Source organism: Vicugna pacos, chromosome 14, assembly GCF_048564905.1.
Source record: "Vicugna pacos chromosome 14, VicPac4, whole genome shotgun sequence".
In the NCBI taxonomy this organism is placed as follows: Eukaryota; Metazoa; Chordata; class Mammalia; order Artiodactyla; family Camelidae; genus Vicugna; species Vicugna pacos.
The window spans coordinates 71,102,756-71,119,593 of record NC_133000.1 but is presented as its reverse complement, the minus strand read 5'-3'; the positions used below and the strand labels follow the sequence as shown (position 1 = coordinate 71,119,593).

Sequence of the window (16,838 nt, the reverse complement as noted above, 5' to 3'; positions counted from 1 at the left end):
TGGTTCAGTAAAACAAACCGCGCGACAGTCTGTTTCTCTACGCGCATCAGGCGCACCCTGACCGCCTTGCGGCGTCCGTCGGCGGCCGCGTCGGGAGCGAGCGCTCAGGCACTGGATCGCCGCTCTTTCACCAGAAACCATCCGTGATTCTTACAATGAGTATTTGAATATGACGGATATTAATAATAACTTCTTGCGTTTTTTAAAAATCAAAAGAATTTAAAAAAAGGTTGGCAAGAAATACGGTAAATGCCCACGACGAGCGTCAAAGACCCTAAACCACACAACACGCGGCGCAGAGCAGCTGCCGGAAGGAAGGAGGCGGCAGAAAGCCAGAGTCGGTCAAGTTGGAACGCGGGTGTAAATACAGATGAGCTCTGCTCCAACGAAAGAAACAATCCCATTTTTCAACGTCAAGCGCGGACCCCGAACAGACGTGTACCTCGCGATTCCCCGCCGAGGGCGGGCCCTCAGCGCCGGCCTTCTCCGCCCCCCCGGCCGCCCCCCTGCCCTCAGCACCGCCCCCTTGAGCTCTGTTCGCAGTCCGTGGGCCTCCGGGGGCTGCTGCCCTGGCCTCCGGAGTCAGCCGAGGGCGGCCGTCTCAGCAGAAGCACCAAGGGTCACTCCAGGGCGGCAGCCGGGATGTCCTCAGGACCCGCTCAGCGCTGGGCCTCTCACGCAGCCCCGCTTCTGAGGGGCTGCCTCATGCCGAGGGGCACAAACTTAGAAGCACTTGTTTACCATGTCACCAAAGGCAAGTAGGTAGACGGCAGGGCATTTTTATAAACGCTGCTTCCAGAACCAATCTGAAGTGGCTTCTTTCAATCTACGAATCCAGTTTCGAGGCCTGGGCCGAGGCACAAAGCCCCGCTCCAGGACCGGGAAGTGGAATTCCCTGGCGTTGCAGCTTCACTGCGGGGTCACTCGCGCCCAGCGCTGCAGACGGTCATGAGTGTTTCACGGTCTGGACCCGCCCAGCCTTCTCCACGAGGAGCACAAAGGAAGACAGCCGCGCACGCGATGCGGCGAGGGGCTCAGCCTTCGCTCGTGCCAACTGTTTTAAGGAAAATTAGCTTTTACTACCTTTCTGCTAAAGCCATTACATCATGCAAAGTCACAGGAAAAATGAGGGACTAGAACCTAAACTACATTTCCTGTATTCTGTACCTTGAGGAAAGAAACTGTTTACTGAAGGGCTACCCCTGTTAGAAAATGTTTTACATTCGTATTAAGAAGAAAGCGTTTGCTAACTACTATGAAACAGATGAACAACGAATCCCTTCAGTATAGGACAGGGAACTATATTCAATGTCTTCTAGTAGCCTTTAATGAAAACGAACATGAAAGGAGTATATGTACGCACATGTACGACTGAGACACAACGCTGCACACCAGAAATGGACACAGCACTGTAAAGGGACTAAACTTCAATTTAAAAAAATGGGATCAGGCAGGTTAGCGAAATAAAAAAGTGAAAATGAAAACAAAACAAAAAAAAGAAAGTACATGCTCTATGTAAAAAAAAAAAACACATGTTTGGTTATAAAGTGAATTTTATGGATAGTAGCAATAAAATCAAATTGGTGTGTCAGTCAGAATTCTTATTTGCAAGCATCAGAAACTAACCTGAGACCCTTCACAGGTGGAAGCTTTACTGGAGAGCACAACTAGGAAGTGAGGCTAAGAAGGGAAGGTTTAGAATGTGGCCTGGACCCGAGGTGAATGCAGGGACCAGCGGTCTCAGACACGGGCTGGCTACCACCTGCGGCCACTGCACGGAGCCACCGTGGCTGGACGACACCCCTGCGGTGACACCGATTCTCACCCCTCCCACTGCGTGTCTCTCAGTCCATAACCCGTGGTTCATCGATGCAGCTCACCTCACATACGCCCGCCTTGCTCTCAAAGGAAGGGAGGAGCGGGGAGTCTCCCCTTTATATTTTTACTGTGGTAGGTGAGAAACTTGCGTGGCTGGCAGCCAAAAGCACAAATCATAAATATCCACTCTGGCCTCTTACGATTTCCGTACTGACCAAAAGCTCTTTAAATTTTATGTAAACGTGGGATGACGCCTCCATCACTTTTAATGAGTTACGAGAAGTTCATTCTCGGAAACAGGGCCTGCAAACTTGACATCCATTCAAACCTCGGACTCTGCATTTTCCCTGTGATCTTTGGCAAATGACTAAATCCATTTCTTGTTTTCCCTGTCTACAATAATGCCCATACATTTTATCTTCCATAAAGGGACTTCATTAAAATCACTGCTAATTAAAATCTGGACATCCTCAAAGAGGAATTCAATTTTTAGCCAACGTTTAATTCTACTGCTACATGCGCAATCAGCCCAGGACTGATTTTATAGAATTCCTGTTTAAGTGCATCACTAGAAAACCCAGAATGCAGTGTGCCTGTATGTATCCATATTTCCTCTATAAATGCCACAAGAGAGGCATTTACGCTGAGACGTGTGGCTGGTCAACGCCTAGTTTCACAGAACTCTTCCAGTTCCTCAGTGCGGAGGCGTGTGTCCTGCCGTGAAACTGCCCACAATTTTGCATGGAAGAAAATGAGCCTGGTTTTCCACTTCCTCAAAAACAAACCAAAACAAAAAACACTGTGAGATAACTGGGGATTGTTTGCCTTTGAAAACGAGCCCCCACTGAAAGCTGGGAACGTGGAATTATTCCTGGTGACCTTCCCATCTTGCTCTGCTTTTTAGCTAAATCCATGAAAGATCAGAGGGAAAGTTCCAGAGATACCTGTTCTTTGCACCTTCTTTCAAAATTAACCCTTTTCTCTATGAATCACAGAGGAGTGGGAGCCCTGGGAAGGACGTCAGACGCCCCATCTTTCTTTCCAAGCAGGTCCCCCCCAGTGAATGACCGTGGATAAAGCATCCATAATGCTTCCGAGGTAGAGTGAATGCATCTCTAAGGAACAGAGGGGAGACTAGGACAATCTCTTACTGCAAGCAATCAGCATTTTTTTCCTGTTTCGATGTCTGTTTATCAGTGCAAGTGATTTCAGCAGATTGCCTAGTGTAAGATTTATTTTTAAGATTAAAATTATTGATTTTCTCACTACCTCCTCAGTGTTATTTAGAAAAATCTCAGGGCTAACTGTGCCTACTTAGTGTCAAATATTCAGATGAAAGCAGACCCTTAGCTGTATTGTTGGTTTCATGGAAACATCAGGATACTTAACTGAGTTTTTAAATGATCTTAATGTAGATATTCGACATAACAAAAGTTGCCCTGTAACTTCATGCACAATAATCTTGTTGCTAAAGCGATACTCTTTGAACATACTGATGGTAAAGGCTTTGGTTGTGTTGTGCACCACCTTGAGTGCACAGTCATATCTTTTTGAAGATAATTATTGAAAACAGTATTTTTTAATTCAACATAAAAAGAATACTAAATTATCGGATACAAATCGTTTTTCTCTCTACTAACACTAGTTTTTTTTTTTTTAAATGATTATCTTCTTTATTTTGGCAAGCGTTTTGAAGCTAAACACATTAAGCATACAGGTAACAGCACTGAAACACATCAAAACACAGTTTTGTGAACTGTAATCTCAGTTTGATTTTGCAGTGTTCTGATCACATGATATTTTTAAAGTGAATTTGGATGACACGGAGTGGGGAGGTAGTAACTGAGACACAACGGCCTGCCAGAAAGCCTCGGTGCTTCGAGCATTTTGTTTCCATGTTGCCGTCACTTTAAGTCTTTCTGTTCGAGCTGAGGTCAGCGCAGTAACACTAACACCCCTCGGTGGCTGTAATCCCCCTTCGTCTGACAGTGCCTTTAAAATGCCCCAGCAAAGATCACATTTATCAACTTCACTTAAATCACTTAATTTTCGTTTAGTTTGGACCTTTTTCTAATTTTTTTTGAAACCAGCGGAAAATAGATAGGTGTCAGCTGAGACAGAGGGAAAAAGGATGCAGAGTTGAAGAAATTCATGGCAGAGCTGAAAACACCTGTTCCCTACTCCGTGAGGAACGAACTCTCTGGGTCATGCCTTCGTGAATCTCTTCTTGTGATTTACCTTCAGTTATCACCGCAAAGGGGCACACCGAGGGCTCATTACCTGAGTGGTGTGACTCTCTCTGTGTCTCTGGAAGGATGAGGTTCCACCCCCGGACAACCTGGACAATCCATCCTCTTCAGGTAAACCTGTTGAGGTCAACACAAAGCAGCAGTCAGATTGTGAGACCTTCCCCCAATAAAGGCAGCTGGGCGCCTACTGAACAGACTAAAACTGCTACATTTCCCTGGAAATGAAGGTCAGTGAACACTCACTGAAGAGTACATTTCCCAGGCGGCTCAGGAACACCAAGAGCTGCCTGGTGTTACTCCACCTGAGAAAAGGGGGATTGCATTGGCAAAAGAAATGAAATGAGAGTGAAGAAATAGGTCATAACAGCACAAAAGGGAGCAAAGAGGTCATGGAAGGGAGGAGGGAAAGTCCTGTAGAGCCTGAGAACAGACTGAGGGAGCCCCGACGTGGGAAGAGGAGCAGATGGACACCGGGGGTAAACGGGCTCGGGGGATTGCAGCGTGTGGCTCATCTGAGGCGGAGAAGAACGGAAGTCAGGTAAGGCGTGATCCAGGCACGTGTCGGATGCAGTCTACTGACTGCTGGCTTCGTGCGCTCCCCTCACACACGGCGGGAGGGAGGAGGCCGGGCAGAGACCTGTGAGGGAAAGGTCAGGGTAGCTGCCCATTCACACGCATGCTGTGATTTTGGTTTGTATTGGACAAATCCTCAGGGATCTGCTAGCTCTGAAACATCTAAGCTGTCGTGACGTCTGTGTATAGGTGGTGTTTACTGAGCACTGATCTGAGCTGGCATCACCGTACTAGGTCCTCGTCACAATCCCACGAGGCAGTTCCTTTGATTATCCCCATTTTTATGATGATAAAGTGAGCACTGGAGGGTTTAAGTCTTTTTCTCGGGGTCCTAGAGTTAGCAATAAGCATCAACGCTTGGGTCTGAACCCAGGCAAACAGGAAGCAGCCAACATTGCCAGGAACTGGCCGAGCCAGCGATTCAGTCCAGCCATTTTCAACCCGACTTCTCAGCTACGGTGGAGGACATTTAATGAAATGAAGTCCAAACCAGAAACCATGTAATGTGACTTGGAAATATTTTTAACTCAAAGGAGGTGTGGGGCAGGGTTTTCTGAACGCCTGAGGAGTTGCTGCTTTCTTTACAAGTCTACCTTCTGCTGCTCAAAATAGATAATTGCACAATATCCCAGCTTGTCAAGTGAAGGCTTGCTTCGCCTGCTGGTTAGGCTTTGAATCAGACAGCAGTACCTGTTCCAAAGGATCTACAATTCCCAGAAACAAAGTGATATTGTAAAACCCGTATCTGAATAGATTTCGTGGATGCCAACCAAAGACTCCTTCGCTAGCGGTCTAGACCCATCAGGAGCTTGGCTGGAAAAAGCCATTCTCAGATGCTCTCAGAACCTGTGTGGTTCAGTGCCGCTATGGCACCAGGTCCAGCATGTCCTGGAGTCCGGCGTCTGCGCAAAGAATGCAGAGCTGCTGGGCCTGCAGACAGGCTCACCCAGTCCCTCCCGGTGGAGAGCCCTTCAGCATCACAACTTTCCTTACAAGACCTCGAGGATAAATACAGCGCACATAAAAAGAGCCGGTCTTCCCAGAGCGGTAAATGTAAAACCAAACGTGATGACTGCATTCTTTAATTGCCATTTTTCCTGATGCCCAGCAATAAAATGTATAGCCATCGAGCCGCAAGAAAGAAAATCACACTGAATATAAAATGGCCTAGATGGAATTTGTTATATCTTTATTTCCCCGCAAAATAAACATCTTTATATTCACAATATTTTGTATGATAAAACTACAACGTTCCAGCACTAAAAACTGTTCTCTAATCTAATGATAAATAACCACAAGTCCAGGGAATAATTAAGTATACAAAAAAAGATCCAAGTCTGTGTTCACATCAGTAAAAGGATGGCAATTAAAGTAAGTGATAGCTATAATTACCCAGACATAACTATATTTCAGCAAATGAACAAACAGATAATTATTTCTGGGAACAGAGGTAGCATGCAGATACTGGAATTCAAGGGAAATCATTTCCTTGCAAATACCACTACTTCTGATTCAATTAAAACTTCAAGTTATTTTAAACCTTTATTTCCATCTTGTGCCTTTATTTGGAACGCACATTGACTATATACTGTGAATTATGAATCAGCACTGCCAACTGATTTGAATTATAATGCTCATGTATATATCATGAGCTCTACATGTATAATATTTGCTCAATTTTTATCGTGGGAAGAAGGAGAAATTTTCTGATTCTGCCCCTGCACAGGACTTAGCGGTTCCTATGAAATACGTAACTTTGTTGCAATCAGGAAATGTCTGCCTCAGTATCCCAGCATCCTGCCGGATATTTTAATACTCATGGGAGTCTTCAGGAACCCAGGAATTCATGGTGGTCACACAAGGAGACCAACAGAAACACGCCAGGCTCCTTTGAAAGACTGAAATCCCAACTGAAATAATTTTCCTCTGGTGTGTATAATTCTTGAGAATTTCAAGTGATCGTCAATGAACAATGACACAGAGCTAGCTTTATTTTAAAATCTGGTCTCTATAAGCATTTCTGGGATAACATATAACCCTCTGTTCTAGGGTTTGAACGTACACTATCTGTTACATACTGAAGTTTAGAAGCCTGGTATTCCTAAATATGTAATATTATATGATAAATTTTGGGCAACGTATTCTATAAAAATTTCCATTTGGTCTAGAGAGATTTTTGTGTGTTTGTTTGTTCCACAGATTTGGGGGGTTTGTTTTGATTTTTAGAGTAAGACTAGGAATTTTCTGTATTAAGTTTTCTAGGATATTTCCCAAGTCATAGCTTTTGGCTTTGACTCAAGACTCAGACAAACTAAATATGTTCGTGAAGGGGTGTTTCTATTGTTTCCTCTCCTTATGGTAGGAAAAGCATCGCTCAAGGTGAGCTGGAGAAAATGTAGTAGAAGGGAATGTGCATATGGTCATCTTTCTTAAATATGTGTATTCAGTTTTGGCCATCCAATATATTCTAAATTCCCTCTTTGTTCAGTGGCTAGTCTTAAAAACTCCAAAACTGAGATCTTCTTACTAGATACACACAACCCCTGTGACATGCTCTTCCATCATACTCTCACTGACTATTGCTATCGCTCAAATTCCATTTTCGTTATTTTAGGAATTTTTAATTTCAGTATACGGGTATCCAATGTTTTTGTTGTCCTTACCTTTTTTTTTTTTTTTGCAAAAGGTTATCATCAGCGATTTCAGAAAGCAATGGTGTTAAAAGAAACATTTCCATCTCAATACACACACTCGTAAATCTGAACATTACACATGAACATGGAAAGTTTTACAAGATGCCTGTTTGAATCAAGTCGGAGTAATCGATCGTGAACACTCAGTGTGATTTTAAGGGTGGAAAATTGGGGGATAATTCTAATATGCCACAAAAGGGCTTGGTTGCTTTAAACCTTGGCAGTCCTGTCTGATGAGACGTGAGGAATCGCACACAATTCATGGCTAGCGGTAGACAAGGCAATCTGAGTTTGTTGACATAGATATACGCTACGTGAGATTCCTAAGAGGGGAAACCAGACAGTTAAAACCGCATGTGCAGTATAACTCAAACCTTGTAAAAACAAAACCAGACATATTACATAAATGCACACATATATTTGTATTAAAAAACAGGATTTTTCACATGGCAGAATATCAGACATGCTTAGAGTATTTCTAGCTAATAGAATGAATGGTAGCTTTTACTCATTCTTTATTCTTCCCTGTATTTTCCAAATGGCCACACAAAACATGTATAGCTTTTATAACCTGCGCAGAATTAAAGCAGCCCATGAACAATTGCATATTATTTGAGAGGCCGCTCAGGTCAGACAGGAGGGAACTCAGGGAAGTGGACACTGCAGGACCCGGGCGCCCGCACGGGCTTGTCTGTTTCCGGGGCAATAAATTCCTGGTCACTGCAGTTCCTTTGTCCAGAAATCTCTCCTGCTGGCATAAAAATGCTCCGTCTTCCCAGTGTCATTTCCTTCCGTTGCACCGAAAAGCCTCTGTCTTATGAGCCTAATGCTCCTAATCATTACGTGCAATCCCTGCTCAGTATGATGGGGCAGCATTCGTAAACATGTTCGGATTTTTCTCTGTGTGTGATGAAAATAATCTTTTTTTTTTTCTGGTGCCACCAGAACATTCCCACATCACCCTGAGGACCTGAACGCTGAGCCTGAACAAACCCTGATCTAATCTGCTATCCACCTCCAGACCCCTCCCGAGTACAGCCAGCCCTGTGATGAACGTTGCCTGGCTAGTTCTCATCCTGGATCCATTTGCCCCCTCCTGCTGCGTAGGTCAGCAATGAACGTCTTTGGGTGAGCATGTGTTCAGATGAAAAACTACCTCCCCATTCTTCCTTGGACCTGGAGGGAAGCCAGAGACGGGATGACGAAGCCGGAATCTCTGACGCTCACGGAGGTCCTGGGCCCTGGACCTCTGACCTCCATTCGGAAATCTGCCTCCCTCTTTCTCTCCCATTTTTTTCTTTTCTTGAGGAATTGCAATGACCCTTCAGGCCAAGAGATGGAACACTGTCAGCCACCCAGGAGCTCCCAACAGCCTTTCTCCCAATCTCTGTTGGCTCTTTCTCCTCTGGGTAAAACCACTGCCCTAAGTGTTGTGGAAACCCCTCCATAGACCCCACTGTAATTTCATAGAGTGTGTCACAGGGTCACGTGGCAGCTCTAATTTGCATCTAATTATCAATGACGTTGGAGTTTATTAAAAATATTTGTGTGTGTATTCACTTCTCCTTTCTAATTCTCTATCCAATGGTTTTTGTCTGCTTTTATTTTAAGTAAAGCCTGAACATGACCCTTTATCGGTTAAATGCGTTAAAAACAAGTTCTCCTGCTGCGTACACATTTTCCCCTTGTGGTTGGCACCCTTGTGTCCTGTTAGCTTGTCTAAGAAGTCCTTTCTTCTCCCATCGCTGAGGGTGAAAAATTATTATTCTGTATTTTCTTCTACACATTTTATTTTACATTGGACATTTAGACCTACAACCTGTGAGGAACGTTTTGCGTGTGGCCCAAGGTAGGGGTCAGGCTGCATTTCTGTCCCTCACGTGGACAGCAGTTGATCGTCCCTTCCCCGGCGTCCCACGGTGCCGGTCCTGCCGTCACTAAGTGGCTGTTGATGGCAGCTGGGAGAGTGCTCTGTTTATGTATTTATTTTCCCCTTCCTCTTCATTTCTTTTCTCCACGAGAGTTTGTGTAACAGCGGAATTATTTCATCCTTAGAATTTTGACAGAACTTACCAGAAAAGCCATCTGGGCCTCGAGCTTCCCTTGTAGGAAGGGTTCCATGTACAAATTCAACGACTGAACGTTTACACTACCGGCTAGCCGTACTCCGGCTTTTCTCCATTTTGGTAACTTGCCAATTTTTGTGTTTTGAGAAACGGCTTCATCTCAACGAACAAATTTATTCTGGCGTGAAACTGTTCAAAATACAATGAACGGTCATTTCTAATTTCTGCCCGATTTCTGGCGGGTCCCCCTTGTCACTCCGAGTCGGCGTTGTGTCCACTTCATTTCTCTGTCACCTTGAAAGAGAATTCTCAGTTTTGTTAATGTTTCCAAGATTGCTTAAAGGTTTACCCTCCGGCTGTGTTGCTTGTCTTATGTCTCAGTAACTTAGGTTCTCCCCTCTCCTGAATCTATCCATTTCTTACAGACGCAATTTACAACCTCCCCACGGATGAGAACTGTTGTTTTCAATATTTGTGTTTTTAATATCTTCCCCTTTTCTACCGATTCGCTTTTAAACTTTCAGCATCCTCATGTTTTTCAGAAGTTTCAGACTTTAAAATATTGTATTCATCAATTAATCTTTTATGTGAACGTACACTAAGAAGCTTCTAAATTTAACGGAATTCAACTTAATTATTTTCAAATGTGCTTTTAGGCTTGCCATCTGAGAGCTTTCTATTTGTCTTACTTCCAGATATTCCCAGTTTACCCCTTTTGCTCTCTTCTGCGTTGATTGACTTCTTATGATTCTATTTTACTCTGCTAATTTGGAAATTATATACCCCATTACTATTCTTTCAGTGGTTGCCTTTGAAATTATAACCTGCTAACTTGATTTATCAATGTATAATATTAAATATTGTTTTGACCCCCTCCTGCCTTCACTTACATTTTTATTGTTGATTTTTCCTTCTTTTACCTCTGAGCATTCTAGGTCTGCCCATGTTTAATTCTTTCAGGGTTTTTCCCCTAAAAATTTCCTTAACTCCTATTCATTCCTTCGAAAGTTTTTTATTGTCTATAAAATTCTAGGTTGGTAGTTCTTAGTTGAGCATGCTAAATGTGTGATTCCATTGTCTTTAGACTTCAACTGCTTCTTTAAAGGTAATTTGTCTTTTTTTTTTTTAACCTCTGGTTGCGTTTAAGATTCACGCTTAGTTACCCAGTGCTTCAGTGCAATGTGCCTAGTTTTCTCTTTATTTATTCTGCTCAGGCTTTTTTTCTTTTTTAAACAAAAGTCACATTTACAGACAGAAAGATGCACCTTTATTATACGTACCTGTCTATAAATTTATAGGAACACATGCACCCTTGTTTGTCGACAGCGCCACACGCCCCTCTGCAGCAGTCTGTGTCCCCCTCACATTCATGTGCTGACGCCCTAACCCTCAGGCTGACGGTTTCAGGAAGGGGGACCTTGGGAGGGGGTTCTGTCATGTGAGCAGAGCACCTACAAATGAGATTAGCACCCTTATAAAAGGGACCCCAGAGAGCTAGCTGGCTCCTTCCCCACGAGGACAAGCAAGAAGCTGGCGACCTGCGGCCTGGAAGAGCGCTTCCCTCCGGGCCGGCACCTGACCTTGGACCCCAGCCTCCAGAACTGTGACTCGTAAATCACCACCCTTTATCAGCCGCCCAGCCTGCGATGTCCGTCACCGGGCCCAGCCCCTGCTACTACACACAGCCTCTGGCCGCCACTCGGCTGTCGCTGTTCCTCGGTATTGCCTTTTCCAAAATGGCATCTACACAGAATCGCACTTACAGTCTTTGGATTCTAGCTTTTTTCACTTGGTGCACTGCGCTTGCGGGTCGCCCGTTTTGTCCTGTGTAATAGCGGTTCATCATGTTTTCTTGCAAAGTTGAACCCTGCCCCGGTCAGCCTGTGAACTGGCCCCCGATGGACCCACCTGGAGGCACTCACACCTCATGTCACCCCCTCCCACGAGACGCTGGGACGCGGGATCCGAATCTGACAAGCAGGATGTGGCAGGAGTGCTGGTGTCCCCGCGTCCCCCGAAAGCAGGCTGTGCGGGAGCGTGGCTTCGTCTCGGGCACCGTCCATGGACTCCTCGCTCCGGGGGAAGCCAGCTGCCCTGCTGCGAGGCCCCCGGTGTGCAGAAGCCCGTGTGAGTGATCTTGAAACTGGGCCAGCTCTCCAACCAGCCTCAAGATGACATCATTTTGGCTGACGGCTGACTGCTTCCTCACCAGGGAACCAAAAGTCACTCATTCAGCCGCACCCACCCAGACTCTCCTTGACCCACAGAAACCACAAGACAGCAGCCTCTGAGTTCGGGGCAAGGGGCAGTTCCTACAGAGCAATAAGGTGCAGCCACCAGCTGGAGGGGCTTCGTTTGTTTCCAGTTCTAAGTGATGGCGACAAAGACGGGAGACACACTTGCCCGCAGGTGCCTGTGGCATCGCTTTGATTTCTCTTCGGTAAACACCCGGAAGCGGCTGCTGGGTCGTCTGGAAAGTGCACATCGAGCTTTGCAGGAAAACCGCCAACCCAGACCTGCTTCTCCATGCTCTCATCCAGGCTGGAAAATTCTCTCATGTCCCTCAGCAGGTCCCGTCTCTCGTCGCCGGGTCCTCCCTTCTCTCCCCGGATCCCCAGGAGCCTCCTCACCACGCCCGTCAGGCCTCCAAGCCATTTTCTGGCATTTCCATTCCTCTCTTTTGCTTCTTTGTGTTTCATTCGGGATATTTTCTGATTTATCTCCCACTTCCCTGGAATTTTTTTTAATAGCTGTGTCTAATTAACTTTAGACTCATCTCCTATTATCCTTAACTTTACGACTGTATTTTTCAATTTCAGAATTTCCATTTGACACGTTTTATGGGTTCCCATTTCTGCTGAGAGTCTCACCCTTTCATCTCCCTGGGCGTAGTAAACAGACTTATTTTAAAGCGCGTGCTTTTGAACGCCAACTCTTTGAGCCCCCTTGGATCCTCTGCCATGGACCGCTATTTCTGCTTGTCGCTTTTCATCTTATCTGGTGTCCTCACGCGCCTGGTTCTTTTTGATTATGGGTTGAACTCTGTATTTGAAGAGCAGTTTGCAAGAACATTCTGAAGCCTGGGATGCTGTTTCTGCCCTTTGGGATGGATGTACGCGCTCTTCTCCCCTGTACCTGCGGATTCTGTCAGTCCGGGGGACCCTCAGCCCGGCCCCAGAGAATGAGGTGGTTCCCAGCTGAGCTGTGGTTCCTGGTTGCTCTTCTGGCCTCGCCCTCTGACTCTGGCAGGTGCTAGACTCAGCCTGTCCCACAATCCTAGGAGGCACAGCCCAGCTTCGCAGCTGCCTCCTGTGGACTGAGTGAGATGCCCAGTGCCTTCGGAGAAAAGCCAGAACATAGGCCTTTTGGCTTGGCCTTCACTGCCCTCCACACCCACCCCCAGTGGCTTCAAGAACAGACTGTTAGAGAACAAACCTATGGTTAGCAGGGGAAAGGGGAGGGCGGAGGGAGAGACTGGGAGTTCAGGGTTAGCAGATACACACTACTGTACATAAAATAGGTAAACAACAAGGACCTACTGTACAGCAAAGGGAACTATATTCAATACCTTCTAATAACCTATCATGGAAAAGAACGTGTATAACTGAGTCACTGTGCTGTACACCCGAAACTAACACACTTGTAAATCAACTGTACTTCAATTAAAACAAGATTTGATGGTAAAGTTAAATATGTGTGACAAAATATTGAGAGACAAAATATTATGACATCATATAAGACATCAAATATTCAATATAGAAACAGAAACATGCACGTGGAATAGAGAGAAAGCACACAATAAAGTTGCTGCTGTAACAGCTCTTAGCTCTGGGTGGTGGGATGTGAGGTCTGACAGCTTTTAAGATGTGCTAAATGTTCTACGATAAGTATGTGTCATTTTTAAAATCACAAAAATAACACTGAAAAACAAAATCTCCTGGCATGCCAGAAAAAAAAATGAACACCATATTGTATACTTGGAAGGGGCTAAGAGAGTAGAACTTAAATGTCCTCACCACACACACAGACACACACACACACACACACACACACACACAGGGTAGCTGTGTGAGATGATGGATGTGTTAACTAACCTTATCTTGGTGATCGTTTGCCAAATACACATGTATCAAATCATCATGTTGTAGCCCTTACACTACCCAATGTTATATGTCAATTATATTTCAATAAAATGGGGGAAAATTTTTTTAAATGAAATAAAATAAAAGATAAGGTTGGTCTGAATTTTGCATTCAGACAATACTAGAAGCCCTGGGTTTCTTCAGTGTGGGAGAAATAGCTTTTTATTTAAGCCACTATTGACAGGTTTTGGACACACGTGGTCAAGAAGCCAATTTCTACACAAGTTCACTGGTGCACTCACATTAAATACTTAGAGCCAGTCTGGCATTTACCATTCCTTCAATATTACTTTTCTTCACACATTTTAGGTAGGAAAAGAAAAAGATAATTTTTCCTTAAAAATACCATTAGAACATCCATTTCCTCCTCCTGCTCAGTACAAGACTCATTCTCTACTGGTTTCCACAGACCAAATACTCCAGAAAAATCTCTGAAAAGTCAGCTAGTAACGAACGCAATTTTAATTCTTTAAGTTAAAAATAAGAAGTTGACAATATACCTCATGGTGATATCTCATGTTCTACACCAATCCCCAGTGTTTACGGCTGCTTCATTCTTACGTCAAAAAGCTCAGTCTTCCTAGGCCGTTGGCACAGCTTAACGCTTGTACCTACTCACTTCTGAGTTTGAAGGAGTGCTTACCATTTGAGATAGGATTCCCATTTTCAGCGGTGCTGGCACTGGAGAGTGAATTAGATAACTGGATTCCGTGGTTATTCGCGTTTCCATCTTGGGTCTCTGATGCAACGTCTGGTGTACCAAGATCATCTCGGCTCGTGAGGTTCATGTTAGTTTCAAAACCTGAAATACAAGGCAGAAAAAAACACTATTCTTCTCTGATAAAATGTACTGAATAAGTTAATTCAAAGACTAGAAGGAAGTCATACAACATTAGTTGCATTTGAAACAGTAAATAAATAATCATCCTTAATCAAGTGTATGGCCTACAGAACATTCACCAAATTTCGCCACAACGCTGTTAAATGTAATGGGATATGTGAGATGACAATGATGAATTTCCTGATCTGTTATTTTCAAGCATATCTATACAGAATTCTTGATGTCCTCGGTCTAAGAACTGGTCATTAGAGAACCGTCTACCTTGAGAAGGCTATTTCCTCCAAGAAGCATAGCGCTATATTCATGTTTCAGAAGCTTTCTGAGTGTTTAAATTAAGTCAATCTGAAGCCACCTTATGGTTTTGAAAAGATAAATGTATTTTCAACATTATTACAAAATTTGTTACTGTCTGCTCAGGAGCACTAAACTTCAAAGCCCCACTTCTGGCTGCTGCGCAGTGACAGCACTCGCTAAGCGTCTGGTGCACATCCCACGTTGAGTTCTCCGAGGCACAGGGACACAGAAGCCGCTGTCAAACCAGGCTGAAGAGCCAAAAAAAGGAGGTCCACCCGACTGGGGGATTTTTGTTCAACGCCAGGGACACGGTGCAGCTCCTGCCCCTGGTGGCGGGTGCACAGTAGATCTGCCCGGCTCTGGCTTAGGTTTTCTCAAGTTTTAGGTTAACATATTATTCAAAAAGGATAATAAGCAGAATATTCTGGATTCTACTTTCACGGGGCAGAACGGTTTCCCTCCCGTGGTCCCGAGGGCGGGAAGCAGGGGGAAGGCGGCGGCCGGCCAGCCCTTCAGAGCCCGACTCTCCTTCCTGGATGCCCCCCACCCCGGCCCTTGAGACCTGCGCCCGCACAGCGCTCAGGCCGCGAGCCTGTCCCTAGGTGCTGCACGGGGACTCAGGTCTCGGGGCTGGGGACCTGCCCTCGCTCCGCGCCCAGGGGACCCGACCAGCGCAGCCCCCCGCGGGGCGGCGGCGGTGTTAGACGAGAGCGCGGGCGCCCAGACCTGCAGGGGGGCTGGGGCTGGGGCTGGGGTGGGGGGGCTGGCAATGGTGGGGGGGCTGGGGAGGGGGACGGGGGCTGGCAAAACGCCAGCAGGGCGCTGACGCCCGGCAGAAGGGTTCCCACGTGCACCAGCCGGGAGACGCCGGAGCTCCTGACGCCTCGCACTTAAAACCCGGTGGAAAAGCCACGGCCCCGCCCGCGGCGAACAGGGGCCCTCGCGACGCGCCCGCGGGACCCGCCGGCGGGGCTGAAACAGCACCTGCTCAGCCGGGCCAGCTCTGCTCAGCCTCTCTCCTTCTGACCGTCTGAAAATGAGGGACGCAGCTTCGGCTTTAAAGCTGTGTCGAGACCCAGACGTTCACCTGCTTTTACTTCTCTTTGAGCTATTTTTTTTCACTCTTCAATTCAGGTGTTCGCTGAGTGCTGGCTCTGGGCCAGACACCCTCGGGGGGCTGCAGGGACAGGGAGCTTGGGACGCCCCTCCCAGGACGTGAGTGACGACGGACAAGCGGACAAGGGGACTAAGGAGCAGGTGGCGGGCAGTGGTGGTCTCCCAGTGCGGGGGAGCTGCCCAGGCGGCCCAGGGAAACCTCCCTGGGGTCTTGTCTAGGCTCAGAGGGGCAGCGGAAGCAGCAGCTGTGCGGACAGACAGCCTCCCCGCCCCCAGAGCAGGGAAGAGCTCCCCTTTCCCAGGGAACCGGGCAGAAGCACGCTTTCCAGAGGCGCGGGGCGCAGGGGCGGGTGAGAAGGCCGCAGGCGGATCCCCGGAGGCCCCCGCAGGCAGCAGCTGAGGTTTCCTTCCAGCGCGATGGTCGGTTCTGGGGGGAGGGAAGCAGGGAGCAGCGCCTGGGGAACAGGGACGCCCTCTTACACCTGTCAGTACAGGACTCAGAACTCAGAGGCGCTCTGGGGGCTCCTGGTACGAACACATGACGCAAGCTTCCTTCATAACTGATTTCTATCTCATAAACAATGGATGTATTTAAATTACAGTCAAGGAGGAAGGAACAGCTCAAGTGGCAGAGCGCAGGCTTAGCACGCACGCGGTCCTGGGTTTAATCCCCACTGCTGCCTCCAAAAACAAACGAATAAATAAACCTAATTACCTCCTCCAAAAAGGTAAAAATTAAACTATATGCAAAACCTCCATTTTTACTCTTAAAGTTTAATTTTTTTCATATTTCCAATCAGCAGGTTAAACTGTAGCCAAGAAATGTTTTAAAAATTGATCACGAGTTAGGCTGTGATGCTTCTGTGATCCACTAAAACTTTCCTTATGTTTTTATCTTAAAAGCACACGTCTGTCCATCCAAGGAATGCTCTGGTGGGAATTAGGCAGTGAGCCCTTCCGAACCTAAGATGTGAGAACGAACGGTCAACCTGATGAGGCTCCTCCCCGTTGTTCTCACAGCATTGCCAGTCCCCTGCCACACCTGG

The 16,838-nt window shown here is 46.2% G+C and overlaps 1 protein-coding gene across 1 annotated transcript in view; it reads right to left on the bottom strand.

The window, feature by feature from the left end:
* The window catches only part of MYO16 (myosin XVI), a 440,032-nt gene that overhangs the window by 17,230 nt on the left and 405,964 nt on the right, over positions 1–16,838 (bottom strand). Inside the window, exons 34-35 of the mRNA XM_072976531.1 lie at positions 14,185–14,343; positions 4,099–4,184 (exon numbers count right to left, since the gene is read on the bottom strand). Of these exons, the coding sequence (XP_072832632.1) occupies positions 4,099–4,184; positions 14,185–14,343 (245 nt within the window). The remainder of the gene's footprint in view (positions 1–4,098; positions 4,185–14,184; positions 14,344–16,838) is intronic.